Below are 12,461 nucleotides of genomic sequence, written 5' to 3'. Positions count from 1 at the left end.
GGGAAGCAGAACTTCCCATTGTTATTTGGAGGCTTGTACATTGCTATGTCTTATACAAGTGGTTGGATGATCTTGGTCTTTGATTGCCCCTTTAAATGTCTTCCCTATATTTAAAAGGGACCTGAAAGTTAAGAGTAGGAGACCTAGAGGCAGGTCAACTTGGATTTCAAATATGGGCTCATGCCTTATCTTCCAGCTGACTTGGGTAAATCACTTTTTCTCCTACATCCAGAAAAGGGTGTGCAAGTGCTGGGATTAAATGATATGATGTGTATAACACATTTATCCTGGTAATTGGCATTCAGTTTATGTTCAATTATTTCTTTCTCCAGGTAATCATAGTTTTGTTTTTTTTTTTTTTTTTTTTTTTTTTAGTGGTGGTAGTGACAAGAAATTCATTTATATTAAGTTTTGTAAACCAAGAAATTATAAATGAGGTTAAAATAAAAGCAAAGAATGTTTATTTAGGTGCAGAATAGATGTGCAAATTTGGAGACAGGCTCAGTTAGACTCAATCAACCTTTCAGCAAGTCCTGCAGTTGGAAACTAATGCATATAAGAGTAATAGTAATTGGAATTGCCCTTCGACAAGAGGCAAAACTGGTCACTCTGGTATTTCTCAAACCTTACAAGCTATTGTTAGATCTTGAAAAATTGTTCCCTCTAGGGGATTCAGTTACCATGATGATTCTGTATAGCAGTCTTTCTCTGTTGATAAATCTCTAAGACTTGGGAAGGAATTTTTGCTCTTCCTTTTATTTTCTTCTTCTGTATGGCTGCTTTACCTCTGAGTCATGACCCCAGTCCTTTTGTTTTATTTTTTTATTTTTTACCTTTTATTTATTTTTATTGAAAACAAATGGGATACATATTGTTTCTCTGTACATGAAGTAAAGGCATACCATTTGTGTAATCATACATTTACATAGGGTAATGGTATTTGATTCATTGTTATTTTTTCCTTCCCCCCCACCCCTCCAACCCCTCTTTTCCCTCTATACAGTCCCTCCTTCCTCCATTCTTGCCCCCCTCCCACCCACCATTATGTGTCATCATCTGCTTTTCAGCGAGATCATTTGTCCTTTGCTTTTTTGAGATTGGCTTATCTCACTTAGCATGATATTCTCTAATTTCATCCATTTGCCTGCAAATGCCAAAATTTTATACTTCTTTATGGCTGAGTAATATTCCATTGTATTTTTTATTTTGAGATAGAGTCTCACTAAGTTTCTGAGGCTGGCCTCAAACTTGCAATCCTCCTCCCTCAGTTTCCCAAGTCTCTGGGATTACAGATATAAAGAATGCCATGCCCAGCTGCTCATCCTCCCTCCCTCCCTCCCTTCCTTCTTTCCCTCCTCCCTTCCTTCCTTCCTCCCTCCCTTCCTTCCTTCCATTTTGAGACAGGGCCTCACTAAATTGCTGAGGCTGGCTTTGAACTTGTAAACCTACTGCCTCAGCCTCCTGAGCTACTGGGATTACAGGGTTGCACCAACATACCTGGCTGCTCTTTTATTGCTTACCATTTTACAGCCATTTGGACTTTTATTTAGCTTCATATAACACACGTAGGATTAATTGCCAATTTTTTAAAAAGAATGTGATTTTTTTTGGTATAAAGACAGTTTGAACATTATAAAAACACAACACAAATATTTCTTTAACAAGTGTATAAATTAGCAATTTATTGAGGTAAACTTATACATTCCAAGAAATGATCTGGCTCTGAAGCAGGATATTCAAACTGCCTAGACTTTTATATTATCATTTCAAAACCATTACATATAATATTTCAAGTGGCACTTTATAAAATTATAAATATCAATCACACATAAATTAACTCAAATCTCATATTTAAATTATTAATAAATTAAAAATAATTAAAATAGTGTCCTAACGCTCATACTGTCAGTTCTTCGTAGAGAACATAAGGTAGGTACCCAGTGGACAGGACATGTTTTCTGACCATAGGAAGGAATGCCCATAAACCAATAAGCTTAGATGCCACACTATGCTTTCCGAACAGCCCTCATGGTGAACTGCAGGAAATCCTCAAGGCTGCTCAAGATGAGTTGGATGGTCATGATCTTCTGCCAGTCGTTCTGTGACTCCAGCTTTTCCATCAGGCTGGCATTTGCAGTTGGACTAGGTAAGATTATTTTATCAGGATTCTTCACCTGAAGGGGAAAAAAAAAACCAAAAAGGATTGTAAAATAATGCACAAACCCTTTGCACTGGAAAAATGCTCTGGTCTATGGGGAGATGTTTAAATTTGGGGTGTGTGAGAGTATTTGAGGTCAGCTGTCCTGACTCATCCAGATCAGGGGACCTGCTTTTGCTCTGAGTCCACACTGAGCCTTCTACAGCAACGGAATTCTAATTTGCCTTTGCCATTCTGTCTCCTACCAGATGGTAAGTATTTAGAGGACAGCACCACTATCATATCTGTCTTCCCTTCAGTTTCCAAAACAGTGCCTGGCACAAAGTTATTATTAAATAGGTGAATGAAGAATTCATAACTAAAGGGAATTTAATGAGTTCTAAATTTAGTGTTTTTCTCCAGTTTCCCTCTCACTATCCATCTGACATCTGTTGAGAGACCACTGTTCTGGTGGTATGAAAAGTGGAAAGGTCCTTCAATAAGCCCACCAACAGGAAGATTACTAGTTGAAGGCCTTGAATCCCCCAGGTGTGTGGTCCTGGATTACTGCAGCATTAATATCAACAGGGAGTTGGTTAGAAATGCTAATCTCATTAGCCCCACCCAGACCTGCTAAATCAGAGGACAGCAAAGGAGATCCTGGAATTCCTGTGCAGTTAAGGTATGAAAAGCCCTGGTTTTAGGCAAACAACTACAAGTGGGAGAGGTAGGATTAGCACTGAGCATTTCATTCTAGGATTCTTCTCATTTCACTTAACTTGGATCACCCACACTCTGAGCCACCAACCTTCCATGATCTATCATTTAAAAGCTAGCTGGTGGTTGCAAAGCCCTTGGTCCCTCCTTGGTCCCTAGCCTTTGGCCATATCTCTGCATTAACTCTTTTCCTTATCTCTTAAGTTATTAGAAATTCATGTTAAAATCAGTCTGGGGATATAGCTCATTTGGTAGAGTGCTGCCTTGCACATACAAGGCCCTGGCTTCAATCTCCAGCACTATTGAAAACAAAAAACAAAAAACAAAAACAAAAACAAAAACAACAAAAGAGAAATTCATGTTAAAATCCACATTATTTAATGTAGTTTCAAATACAGATGTCAATCTTCTTTACAGAAGAAAGCCAAAAACCAAACAACCAAACAAAGGGTTAGCTATCAGGAACTATTTCTCAGTCCCTTTTCAGTCCCTCTACCTTACATGCAGCCATCCTTGTCTAAATAGCCTTGCATCCTGAGGTGACTTTGAGCCTCTCCTCCCTATAACTGGCCCTGTTGAGGGACAAGGATGTACTCACCTCTTCTTTCAGGATCTCAATAAGAGCTTTGGAACTGTACTGCACATGTTGGGCTCTGTCATTGTCCTTGCTATCCTGAAACTTGTTCTGGATGTACTTCAGGTAGATTTGAAACTCCAGAAGCCCAGAGGTGATTCTTACAAGGCAGTTGTCCTATAAGAAGAGAAGGAGAAATCAGCTATTGTTAGGAGACAAAATCAATTTGAAAGTTTAAAATTTCTATAATTCAGCATCTTTTCCCTCTGTCTCTCTAGAGAATTTGGCATCAAATTTTGGGACACTGGACAGAATCAGCTGTCCCATTTTAAATATCTGGAGAATCAGAGACACCACAATCTCCTGGAAGGAGATACTCCTGGAAGGAGATGGGTATACAGAATGACATCAGTAGGGAGGCTGGACTGGATCCTGCCTAGGGCAGCCAGAGAGGAGAATGGTCCCCCAACTATCTTACCCAGAATGAACTAGGTATCATTTGGCATCTGTGAAAAATTCCAACACAGGAGCCATCCCTGGCTCTGCCTGTTCAGGATAAACTGCCTTTTAAAAAAGCTTTAAGTTGAATTTCTCATACAATTTACAGAATGTTCTTTACATCTGTGTCCTTTGTTGCCTTCCTGATTCTATATGTACTCAGGCACTTCATGCAAGAGAGAGAGCTTTGGCTGAGGAATAGAAGTTTTTACCCGGTTGTATCCAGTTTGGAAGCATCCATCTTTTTCGGTCATCTTTGGAAGATTCAGATTGTTTTCGGACACTGCAACCTGGCTCTTGATACAGGTTTCATCATTCTTGCACAGCTGGGAAAGAACACCAGAACTGTTATTATTTAAGTGCCCCTAAAGCAAACACCACTAGAGGGCTGATTTGTGTTCTACCACAGCCAAGAAAGTCTAAGAAAAACTAACTCATAATTTATCTGTAACCTGGCAAGCAAAGTCTAGCGAAATTAGGCACAATTGGATTCAATCCCAGGCCCACCTGTGACTTCAGGTTTGTTACTTATCCTGAGTTTCAATCTTCTTGACTCCAAACTGGGAATCATTAAATATCTCCTTTGCACATTTGTTTTGATGATTTGATAGAATATTTATATAAAGTGTCTGGCACATAGTAGGTACTTAATACATGACAGCAGTTTGATGATAATTTTGGGCAAACAATTTAAACCATAAAGTTTCCAGCTGGAAGGACCTATGAAATCATCTAGCCCAACACCATAATTTTACAGATAGAGTTCAGAGATGGAAGGAAATTTGCCCAAGATCACAAAGCTGATTCTGCACAATTAGAACTATAATCTGGGCTCCCAATCTGCTCTCCTATGTTCTTTTCTCTCTATCATTGAAGCCCAAGTCCTTTGCAATGACAGTTGGGAGAAGCTTTAACCTACTTAAGGTTTTGCCACATTGGTGGGCCCTAAGCATCTCAGAAAGAATGGCCCCAGGGACTCCTCCTCACTGAGCTTACCTGACCTAGAAGTACTACAACTGCCCTGAAAAGCTGAGCATTCATTTTGGGGGACACTAATCCACCCAAGTTAGGGGTACAAAATGAAGGTTTGCAGACTTTACTTTTCAGTAAAGGAAAAAGAGCTCTGAGAAGCAGTGACCCTCAGCTTATGTCAAGTGTGGAGCTGAGAATGGGCCAGGCAACACAGATTCAGGCCCCATTCTGAATTTTGCAGAAAAGGAAACCCCTGAGCTCAGCAGTAAAGAAATACAGAACACAGACTGCCTCTTTGCCTCAAGTCTAACATGTCCCAGAATTCAGCAGAGACCTCTTAATTCAGAAGCCCGGTCCACATTTAGAGACAAGGAGAATGCATGAATGCCCACATGGGTATCACCAAGCCTACCCACCTGTTTTCTCAGTTCGAAGACTTCCTTGATGAGGTAGGAAATCTGTTCTCCGGTTTTGTCTGAAGTGGTACGCATTGGTTTATTTGAAGTGACACCCTCCTCTACATCTTCTCTGGGAAGTTCTGAGGTGGGGAAGGCAGTAGCCACCACTAGGAGCAGCCCCAAGAAGGCAACTGGAAGGAAGGCGCCTGAACCGAGGGAAGGGAAAGCAGCGCGTGAGCTGACAGCACAGCTGGGAGTCTGCTGCTGGCTGCTGGCTGGCAGCCAGCCCTACTCGGCCACACGCCTCCTCCCTCGCACGGTGCTCAGTAGCCCCTCCAGCCGGGCTCTTAAGGCCAGGGATTTCCTTCACTTACTTGAGAAGAACTTCATGGCTGTTCCTGGAGGGCAGATGGAGCTCTCTTTCGTTCCTGGTGGGCTCAAGAGCTGAATGTGCCTCAGACATCCCCAGTCTCATATTTATTGGGAGTCGAGGCTCTAATTTTGAGACTCATGGGAAAATCCCACATTTGATAAAAATCTGTTAGAGGGTGGGGGTGGGGCCTCGGTGGGTGTGGCTGATTGGAAACCTCATTAAGATTGTGCAATGTGACGTCGTTTAGCATCAAAATATTCACAACTCTGGGGGGAAAAGTATGGCTTAGGTCATCATTTAGGCTAGCTCTAAGAAGCAGGATCAGTCTTCCTTTACTTTCTTCTTCTTCTTTTTTTTTTTTTTTTTTTAGTGACTCAGCACTTTAGCATTTGTTGAGAAAGTAAAGCCGAAGTCATACACGGTATTTTATGAGGGGGAAAAAAGAAGCTAAAGGTATGATTTTTAAAAACAATACTTTGATTACCAGACTAAGAGGCTAGGATTTAATATTCTATCTTATCTATATTTGTGAAAAACCTAAGACATTCTGATCTGAGTTTCCTCAGCTCACACCACAGCACGCAAGCTTTCTGGGGTTATACAGAAGATAATACTACCAGTCACCTCAGTATTTTTATTTCCTGCTTCTCACCATGACCAGCTGTTGCAGAATTGTCTGGCTAACCCCAAATCTTGTGCAGTTATTTCTAGGAGTCTCCAGGTGGAGTATGCAGTGCATGCATAAATAACTCCTTACCAAAAAGTGGCACCTACTAGTTTCCACCTCATCTGTTCCAGCCCGCTTTGGGGAGAAGCCTGATCTCATCTGGTTCCCTGCTGTCTTCCTGCTGGGTCCTTGTGAATCCTTCTGGTAATGACTTTAATCTCTGTGCCAGAGTTGTCCTGCTCTCTAGCTAGTGCTGTCCCTACTGCTGTCTGAGTCTCTCCACCACTGCCAGCAAATGCAATCCTCTTGTTTTAGGGCAGCCTGAGGTACATGAAAGGGCCCTGGCTTGTGGGAGTTCTCAACTTGCTGAAGCACACTTGGTTCAGGGCTAAAATGGGGAAAGAATACTACTCACTTCTTCAATGAGGATGTCAAAGATGAACCTTATGGCATCTTCTAAAACTTGTCTTCATAGCTCCCTCTCTGTGTGACTTGATTTGAATCTGAAGGTGGCATGGCTCTAGATCTGAATCACCTTCTCCTCCGGTGCCTGAGGCTTCCTTATTGGGTGTGCTTAGACAGACACCTTACCCCCACCCCCACTTCCCTTAGGATGACTTCGTTTGCTTGATCTCCTGTGTGTGAATTCTAGATCAGTCTGCCCCACCAGTCTCCAAATTCCCCGACAGCTCAGGCTGAATCCTGGATACTTGTATGGCACTCAAAGAAATATTTACAAAACACAGTGTTAACATCACAATGGACTCTTCAACATTGCTAAAACAGTGACCTTTGATAGGGCGTTTAAGACATAGATGTCCTCGTGGTGCACTCTTGTGATGCCTTCTGCTGAGGAAGGTCACAAGTTTAAAGCCAGCAATTTAGTGAGGCCCTAAGCAACTTAGTGAGACCCTGTCTCAAAATAAAAATAAAAAGGGCTGGGGATGTAGGTTAAATCCCTAGTACCAAAAATTAATTAATTTAAAACATGAATGATTTGCTTAAGTTTTGTTTTGTGGGTAACATTTTAGGAACCACCTGCTGAAGAATGTGAGGTCATCCATTTCTCCCCTGTTCATCTAAACAGAGAGGCCATAGTCAGGTCCTCTGGCCATAGTGGGGCTTTTTAGTTTGAAAATGAAAATGGAGGAGGATGCCTGGATGGTTTCATTTTTAGTGCTTTTGGGTTGTCAGCAGCCTGGACACCCCGAGTCAAATGCTTTCTCCTTCATTGACTGAAGCTACCTACCTCTCCCAGCTCCCCTGGGTAGGCTGTGATAGCCTCTGCAGTGCGGGATTACTTTTCCTCAGTTATCCATTTTTTAGAAAATATGACTCAATGCATTTCAAATACTTGAATTTAATGACTCAATACAACATAAATTTATCTTTTTTAAAAAAGTGCTTTTAAATCAGGAGGCATGTATCCATATTGAATTGTTCAAACAGTACCTCAGGGCATACAGGAAGAAGTAAGTCTCTTTCCTTTCCTGGCTCCTTGTTCCAGAGGTAGCACTTAATACACAGTGTTCTCAAACAAATCCTCTGTTGGCCTAGTCTGGGAGAGGTATTTACAGCTTCCCAGGTACTCCCTTCTATATTCACATTATCATTTTATGTATGTGCACATACACTATACCCGTATATACACTCACATACATATGCATGTGTGGCATGGCTCTAGGTATTAATCACACACACACACACACACACACACACACACACACACTGTAATTTCCTGTGGCCTGGATGCCACCTATGCAGCCCTCCTTGGAGGTATACTTGGCAGAGCACGGGCTCTTGGGTCTCACAGCTTGGGTTGAAAGTCCAACTCTGCCACTGGCCAGCTGTTTGACCCTGGTTAAGTTACCCCAAGAATCTGTGCCCTTGCTTATTCACCTATAAAACTCGGGTAGTAATACTTCTTGCCTTATAGGGCTGCTATGAAGATTTAATGAGATAATATAAAAAGAAATCTCTGGGGCATATTAATCCCACAAAAAGCACTAAATTTTTGTGACATTCCATGGCTGGAGCGTCTGCCTTGGGAAATTCTTCTAGTATCTGTCCGTTCACCTGCAGTCTGACTATGAAGTCTCTATGAAAGAATCAGGTCATGGTGTCAGGGATGAGCTATTCTTGCATTCGTTTTCCCTCTGAAGAAACGAGATTCTATGTTCGGTTGAAAATTCCTCATGGACACAGGGAAAAAAAGTGGGGGGAAAATTATCCCTCTATTTTCTTGAGAGCATTAAGATTTCTAAATCAGATCCCTTGATATCAATAATTAGCTCAATCACGTGTTGCTCCTAGAAGACTTCCAAGGCCCTCTGCTAAGTGATTTATCTGTGTATTTATTTATTTATTTATTTTTCAGAAGTCCACAGCCTTCCCTGTGCATGGCCATCATCATTATTCAAGTTCCAAAATGGCTTCTGAGCATGAAGGTGCCAGACAGTCCTAGATCTTGTGCTTTTGGCTGCCAAAAAAGGGCAGGTTGTATGGACCAGGAAATGTAAAGTTACCCTATCTACACATGCACCTGAAGCATGGATGTTTCTTTGTATGGATGCCTGGACTGGCATTGGTGGAAGAAACAGACACTTCATGTTCCAAAGCATTAAAGCAATATCCCGAATCTATCATAATAGTTGCCTTTCTTTGCATCTCAGTGGGCTTTTCCACATGAAGAATTCATCCCTTGTACTTTTTTACTTTTTAAACTTTTTGTTTTCCTTAGAGCAGTTTTAAATTCACAGCAAAATTGAGAGGAAGCTACAGAGATTTTCCAAATAACCCCTGCCTCCAAATCTCTCTCACTTTTTAATATGTGTGAGTGACCAGGAAATACTGATGCCAGCACTTATTAATTACTACTTCAGTTGCTGGATTTCACTTTTGCCAATTTGAAGTGACTTCCAGTTAAGACTAAGAGAGGACGTACAAATGGGAGCGTGTGTGGAGGAAGAAACCTGTGTCCGTTCCTTTATCACCTAATGTAGGGTTGGCTGTGTCCCCTTAATTACTGTCCTTGTCTGCCTTCTTACATGGGTGGAGTCCATTTCAGAGTTCATTGGTACATTGGAGATGAGGGGAAGAAAGGGATTTCTATTTGGTACTTTAGCCACCAGAAGAGAGGTATTTCCCAAATCTCATAAGCTGTGGGGGTGTGCTCTTTGTATTCTAGGGCTTGTTTATGGGTAGGTCTTTGATTTGACAGGAGGGAGTATCCTAAGGAAAAAAGGGAACTCACTGGGTACTAGGGAACTTGGAGTTGCTCTTAGAAAATAGTTTCACTTGTCACCAAGGCAGAGGAAGTTTGCAAACTGAAACACTCGGTGCTTTAACATCTTCTGGGATTCAGTCCCAATGAGCAAATGCCAGGCCTGAAGGCTCTGGAAAATGTCCTACTTTAGCAAAAGCGTTGGTATTTAGAGTATATTAGGAATAGATGGTATGTCTATTTGGGAAGAGCTGGCTGATTTTGGAGGGCAGCCAGACCCAGTGACCAAAGCTCTTGTAAGTTGCCAGCCTGGTCCAAACCTAATTATGGCCTTAGTCTTAGCTCTGATGCCCCATTATAGATCCTTGTGACTTCTTGGTCTGGTCTCAGTTTTTCTGAGGGGGAAGATCTGTGGGGCTGGACCTACTGGTCACAAGTCCAGGAAAAGGGTATATTTGCCCTGCTCTGTGTCACCTGCTCTATGCCCTCATTGTCTTGTTAGATGCTGAGTTACCCTTCTCTTGCCAAGGGAGAAAATCCTAGGCATTTTAAGATGAAAATAGCCTCTTCTGGGGCAACAATGCAGATTTTCCCTACCTTGGGGACTCCTGGGACCTCTTCTATTTGCCTCTAGGCCTTCCTAGAAAAGAGTATCCAGATCTCAAAATGTTGATGAACCAACTGCTTTGAAGTTATTGCGTGGTGATAAGAAATTCCTCTGTGGTCCTAAAGGAACCCCTAGGGCAGTGGAGATACCTCAGGCTGAATTTCTGAGCCTTGTCTCTTCTGCATCTGTGGGACTGGTTTTCTGTGTGGCTGATTGCTGGTTCTGCTTTATGATTTGGAAGCTTCAGCACACAGCAATCAGCTAACTTATTCTCAGAGTCATTTGAGCCAATTTTGGTTTCTCCAAAGATCTCAGTTCTCTGAGTTCAGTGTCATAGGCAGAAACTAAGCATGCAAAGCATTGGCTATTTCCCTCCACTATTTTCCCTTAAAATTAAGGTACTAAGAACCCATTTGAAAGTATCACATGTACTGGCAAGACCAGGGGATTCTGCTGGCCTGGCTATGATGTATTTTGCCTCCCTTCCATGCCCTTTTGGCTAGTTATTTGCTAAAAAGAGTGTCTTAGTTCCTCTGAATAAAGCCTCCTGTGTATACTTAGCAAGCTGAATTCATGAAGCTAGGGAAAGCCTTGCTAGTCTTCATGGTGGGAAAATGTCCATGAAATGCTTTGGACAGAGTGAATACTGTTGAGCTTCTGACACATTGGTTTTTATTTTCCCTGAAGAAAGGCCCACCTGGATTGTTTTAAAATGTTACAGAAGCAGGTAAGCAGGTCAAAGAATCTTAAATGATCTCTTCAAGCTATTGAATGCTATGTTATATATAACTATAAATGTGTGTGGGTGTGTGTGGCATAGAGCAGAGCCTTTGATCTACAGATTCACCATGGATATGGCTCCAAGGGCTACCCATTCTGTGTTAGGACAGCCTTAGTGATCTGGCTTCTCAGGAAGTCTGGGTGGGCTCTCTGTTGTCACTTTTCTGCCAGGCTTGTCACTCCTCCTGTGCTGCTGGGTCTCCATAGCAGTCCATGTCTGGGCTGCAGTTTTGTATCCCCCAGGGGCTTGGTGGAATGACTTCCCTGGGTTCCTTACCCCAGAAGGCGTGTTTCTTCTGTGCTACTTTCCTGTGGGTGAGATGGGTGGGTGAGAGGTGGTGACAGGAGGGAAGGCATGGCTTGTTTCACTAGCTTGGCAAGTGATCAGGATGCTTGGAAGTGGTTTCTTATTCCCAAAGGTTTGATTGGGTGCTTGGTGCCTATGTGATTGCTGCCAACTGCCTCAGATTCTTTCCTGTCTCTAGAGTAGCCAACAAAGAGGCTGTCATATACTCCTTCTCTGTGTTTAGTTTATTTGCTATGGGTCCAGGAAGCCTATTAGAGACACCAGGTCTATAGTCTAGGGCAGGTCAAGCTTAGAAGGAAACTTAGGTCTGGGGCCATTTCTGTCCTACATTGTGTGACCACTCTGCTGGCCAGGCTCGTGATGGCCCCATTGGTCCTATTGACTTTACTTGGATTACAGGATTCAGAAGAAGGTTGTGGTTTTTTATATTGCCAGCAAAAACTTTTGGCTTAATGTAGGGTTTCCCTGAATTAGGTTTGTCTTTTTACTGCATTGCCAAATCCTTGATTTCTTGTGTTTTATGAGTGTAGTTGTTGGCAGATATGAGTGTTGAGACGATGACTAACTGGAGGATTTAGAGCAAGGTATTCTCCCATCTCAGGGCTCGATTAGGGAGGTGCTCTCTAAATTCCTCCTTAGCTCTAGCACTGTGTCAATGCTCTGTGAGTCTGTGAATCTTCACTAACCATACTGAATAATCCAGAGCCTACTTTTAATGGAGCTATAGAAGTAGGAGTCCCTAAAATGGGGAAATAATTCTTGAAAGCTCAAAAGTCTGATGCTTTCTAGATCCCACCCAAAGAGCAGTTAGTAGACCTGATTTGACTGGGGTGCTGTCCAGTTTGACATGCCAAGATCTTATGTAGATTAAACCGGATTTAGGAAAAACCAGAGCATCTACACTGAGACATCAATGCAAGGAAATAGAAGATTTCTTAATTATGTAGGAAGAGATCAATGTACAAAGTTAAGTACTTTTAGCTTAAAAAAGAATTATATGAGGAACATGTATTGAATGCAGAGAACTGAGAAAATAGAGGCAAAAGGAAACAAAATTGAAAAGTAATTTTATCACCCTGCTAATTGTTATCATTATGATGTAATCATTTGTAGTCATGTATATACAAACATACACAAGCAGACACACACACACAAACGCACCTGAAACTAGTATTGTTTGATAACCTGCTTTTCTTTTTTATGTTTCT

At 41.9% G+C, this 12,461-nt stretch overlaps 1 protein-coding gene and 1 long non-coding RNA gene across 2 annotated transcripts; one reads left to right on the top strand and one right to left on the bottom strand.

Moving 5' to 3' along the window:
- Positions 1–1,656: 1,656 nt before the first annotated feature.
- On the bottom strand, positions 1,657–5,770 carry IL6 (interleukin 6). Its single transcript, XM_079151934.1, has 5 exons — positions 5,671–5,770; positions 5,315–5,502; positions 4,139–4,252; positions 3,453–3,605; positions 1,657–2,174 (listed from the first exon to the last, which is right to left on the bottom strand). Exons 1-5 carry the CDS (start codon positions 5,684–5,686, stop codon positions 2,007–2,009), a joined length of 639 nt encoding a protein of 212 aa, XP_079008060.1. The 5' UTR covers positions 5,687–5,770; the 3' UTR covers positions 1,657–2,006.
- LOC306668504 lies at positions 4,259–10,159 on the top strand. Its single transcript, XR_013765882.1, has 3 exons — positions 4,259–4,445; positions 6,040–6,540; positions 8,714–10,159. It is a non-coding gene; the product is annotated as an uncharacterized lncRNA (long non-coding RNA).
- The last annotated feature ends 2,302 nt before the right edge of the window (positions 10,160–12,461 follow it).

This window comes from Sciurus vulgaris (genome assembly GCF_902686455.1).
Source record: "Sciurus vulgaris genome assembly, chromosome: 8".
Taxonomy (NCBI): domain Eukaryota; kingdom Metazoa; phylum Chordata; class Mammalia; order Rodentia; family Sciuridae; genus Sciurus; species Sciurus vulgaris.
This window is presented reverse-complemented; position numbering and strand designations above follow the sequence as displayed.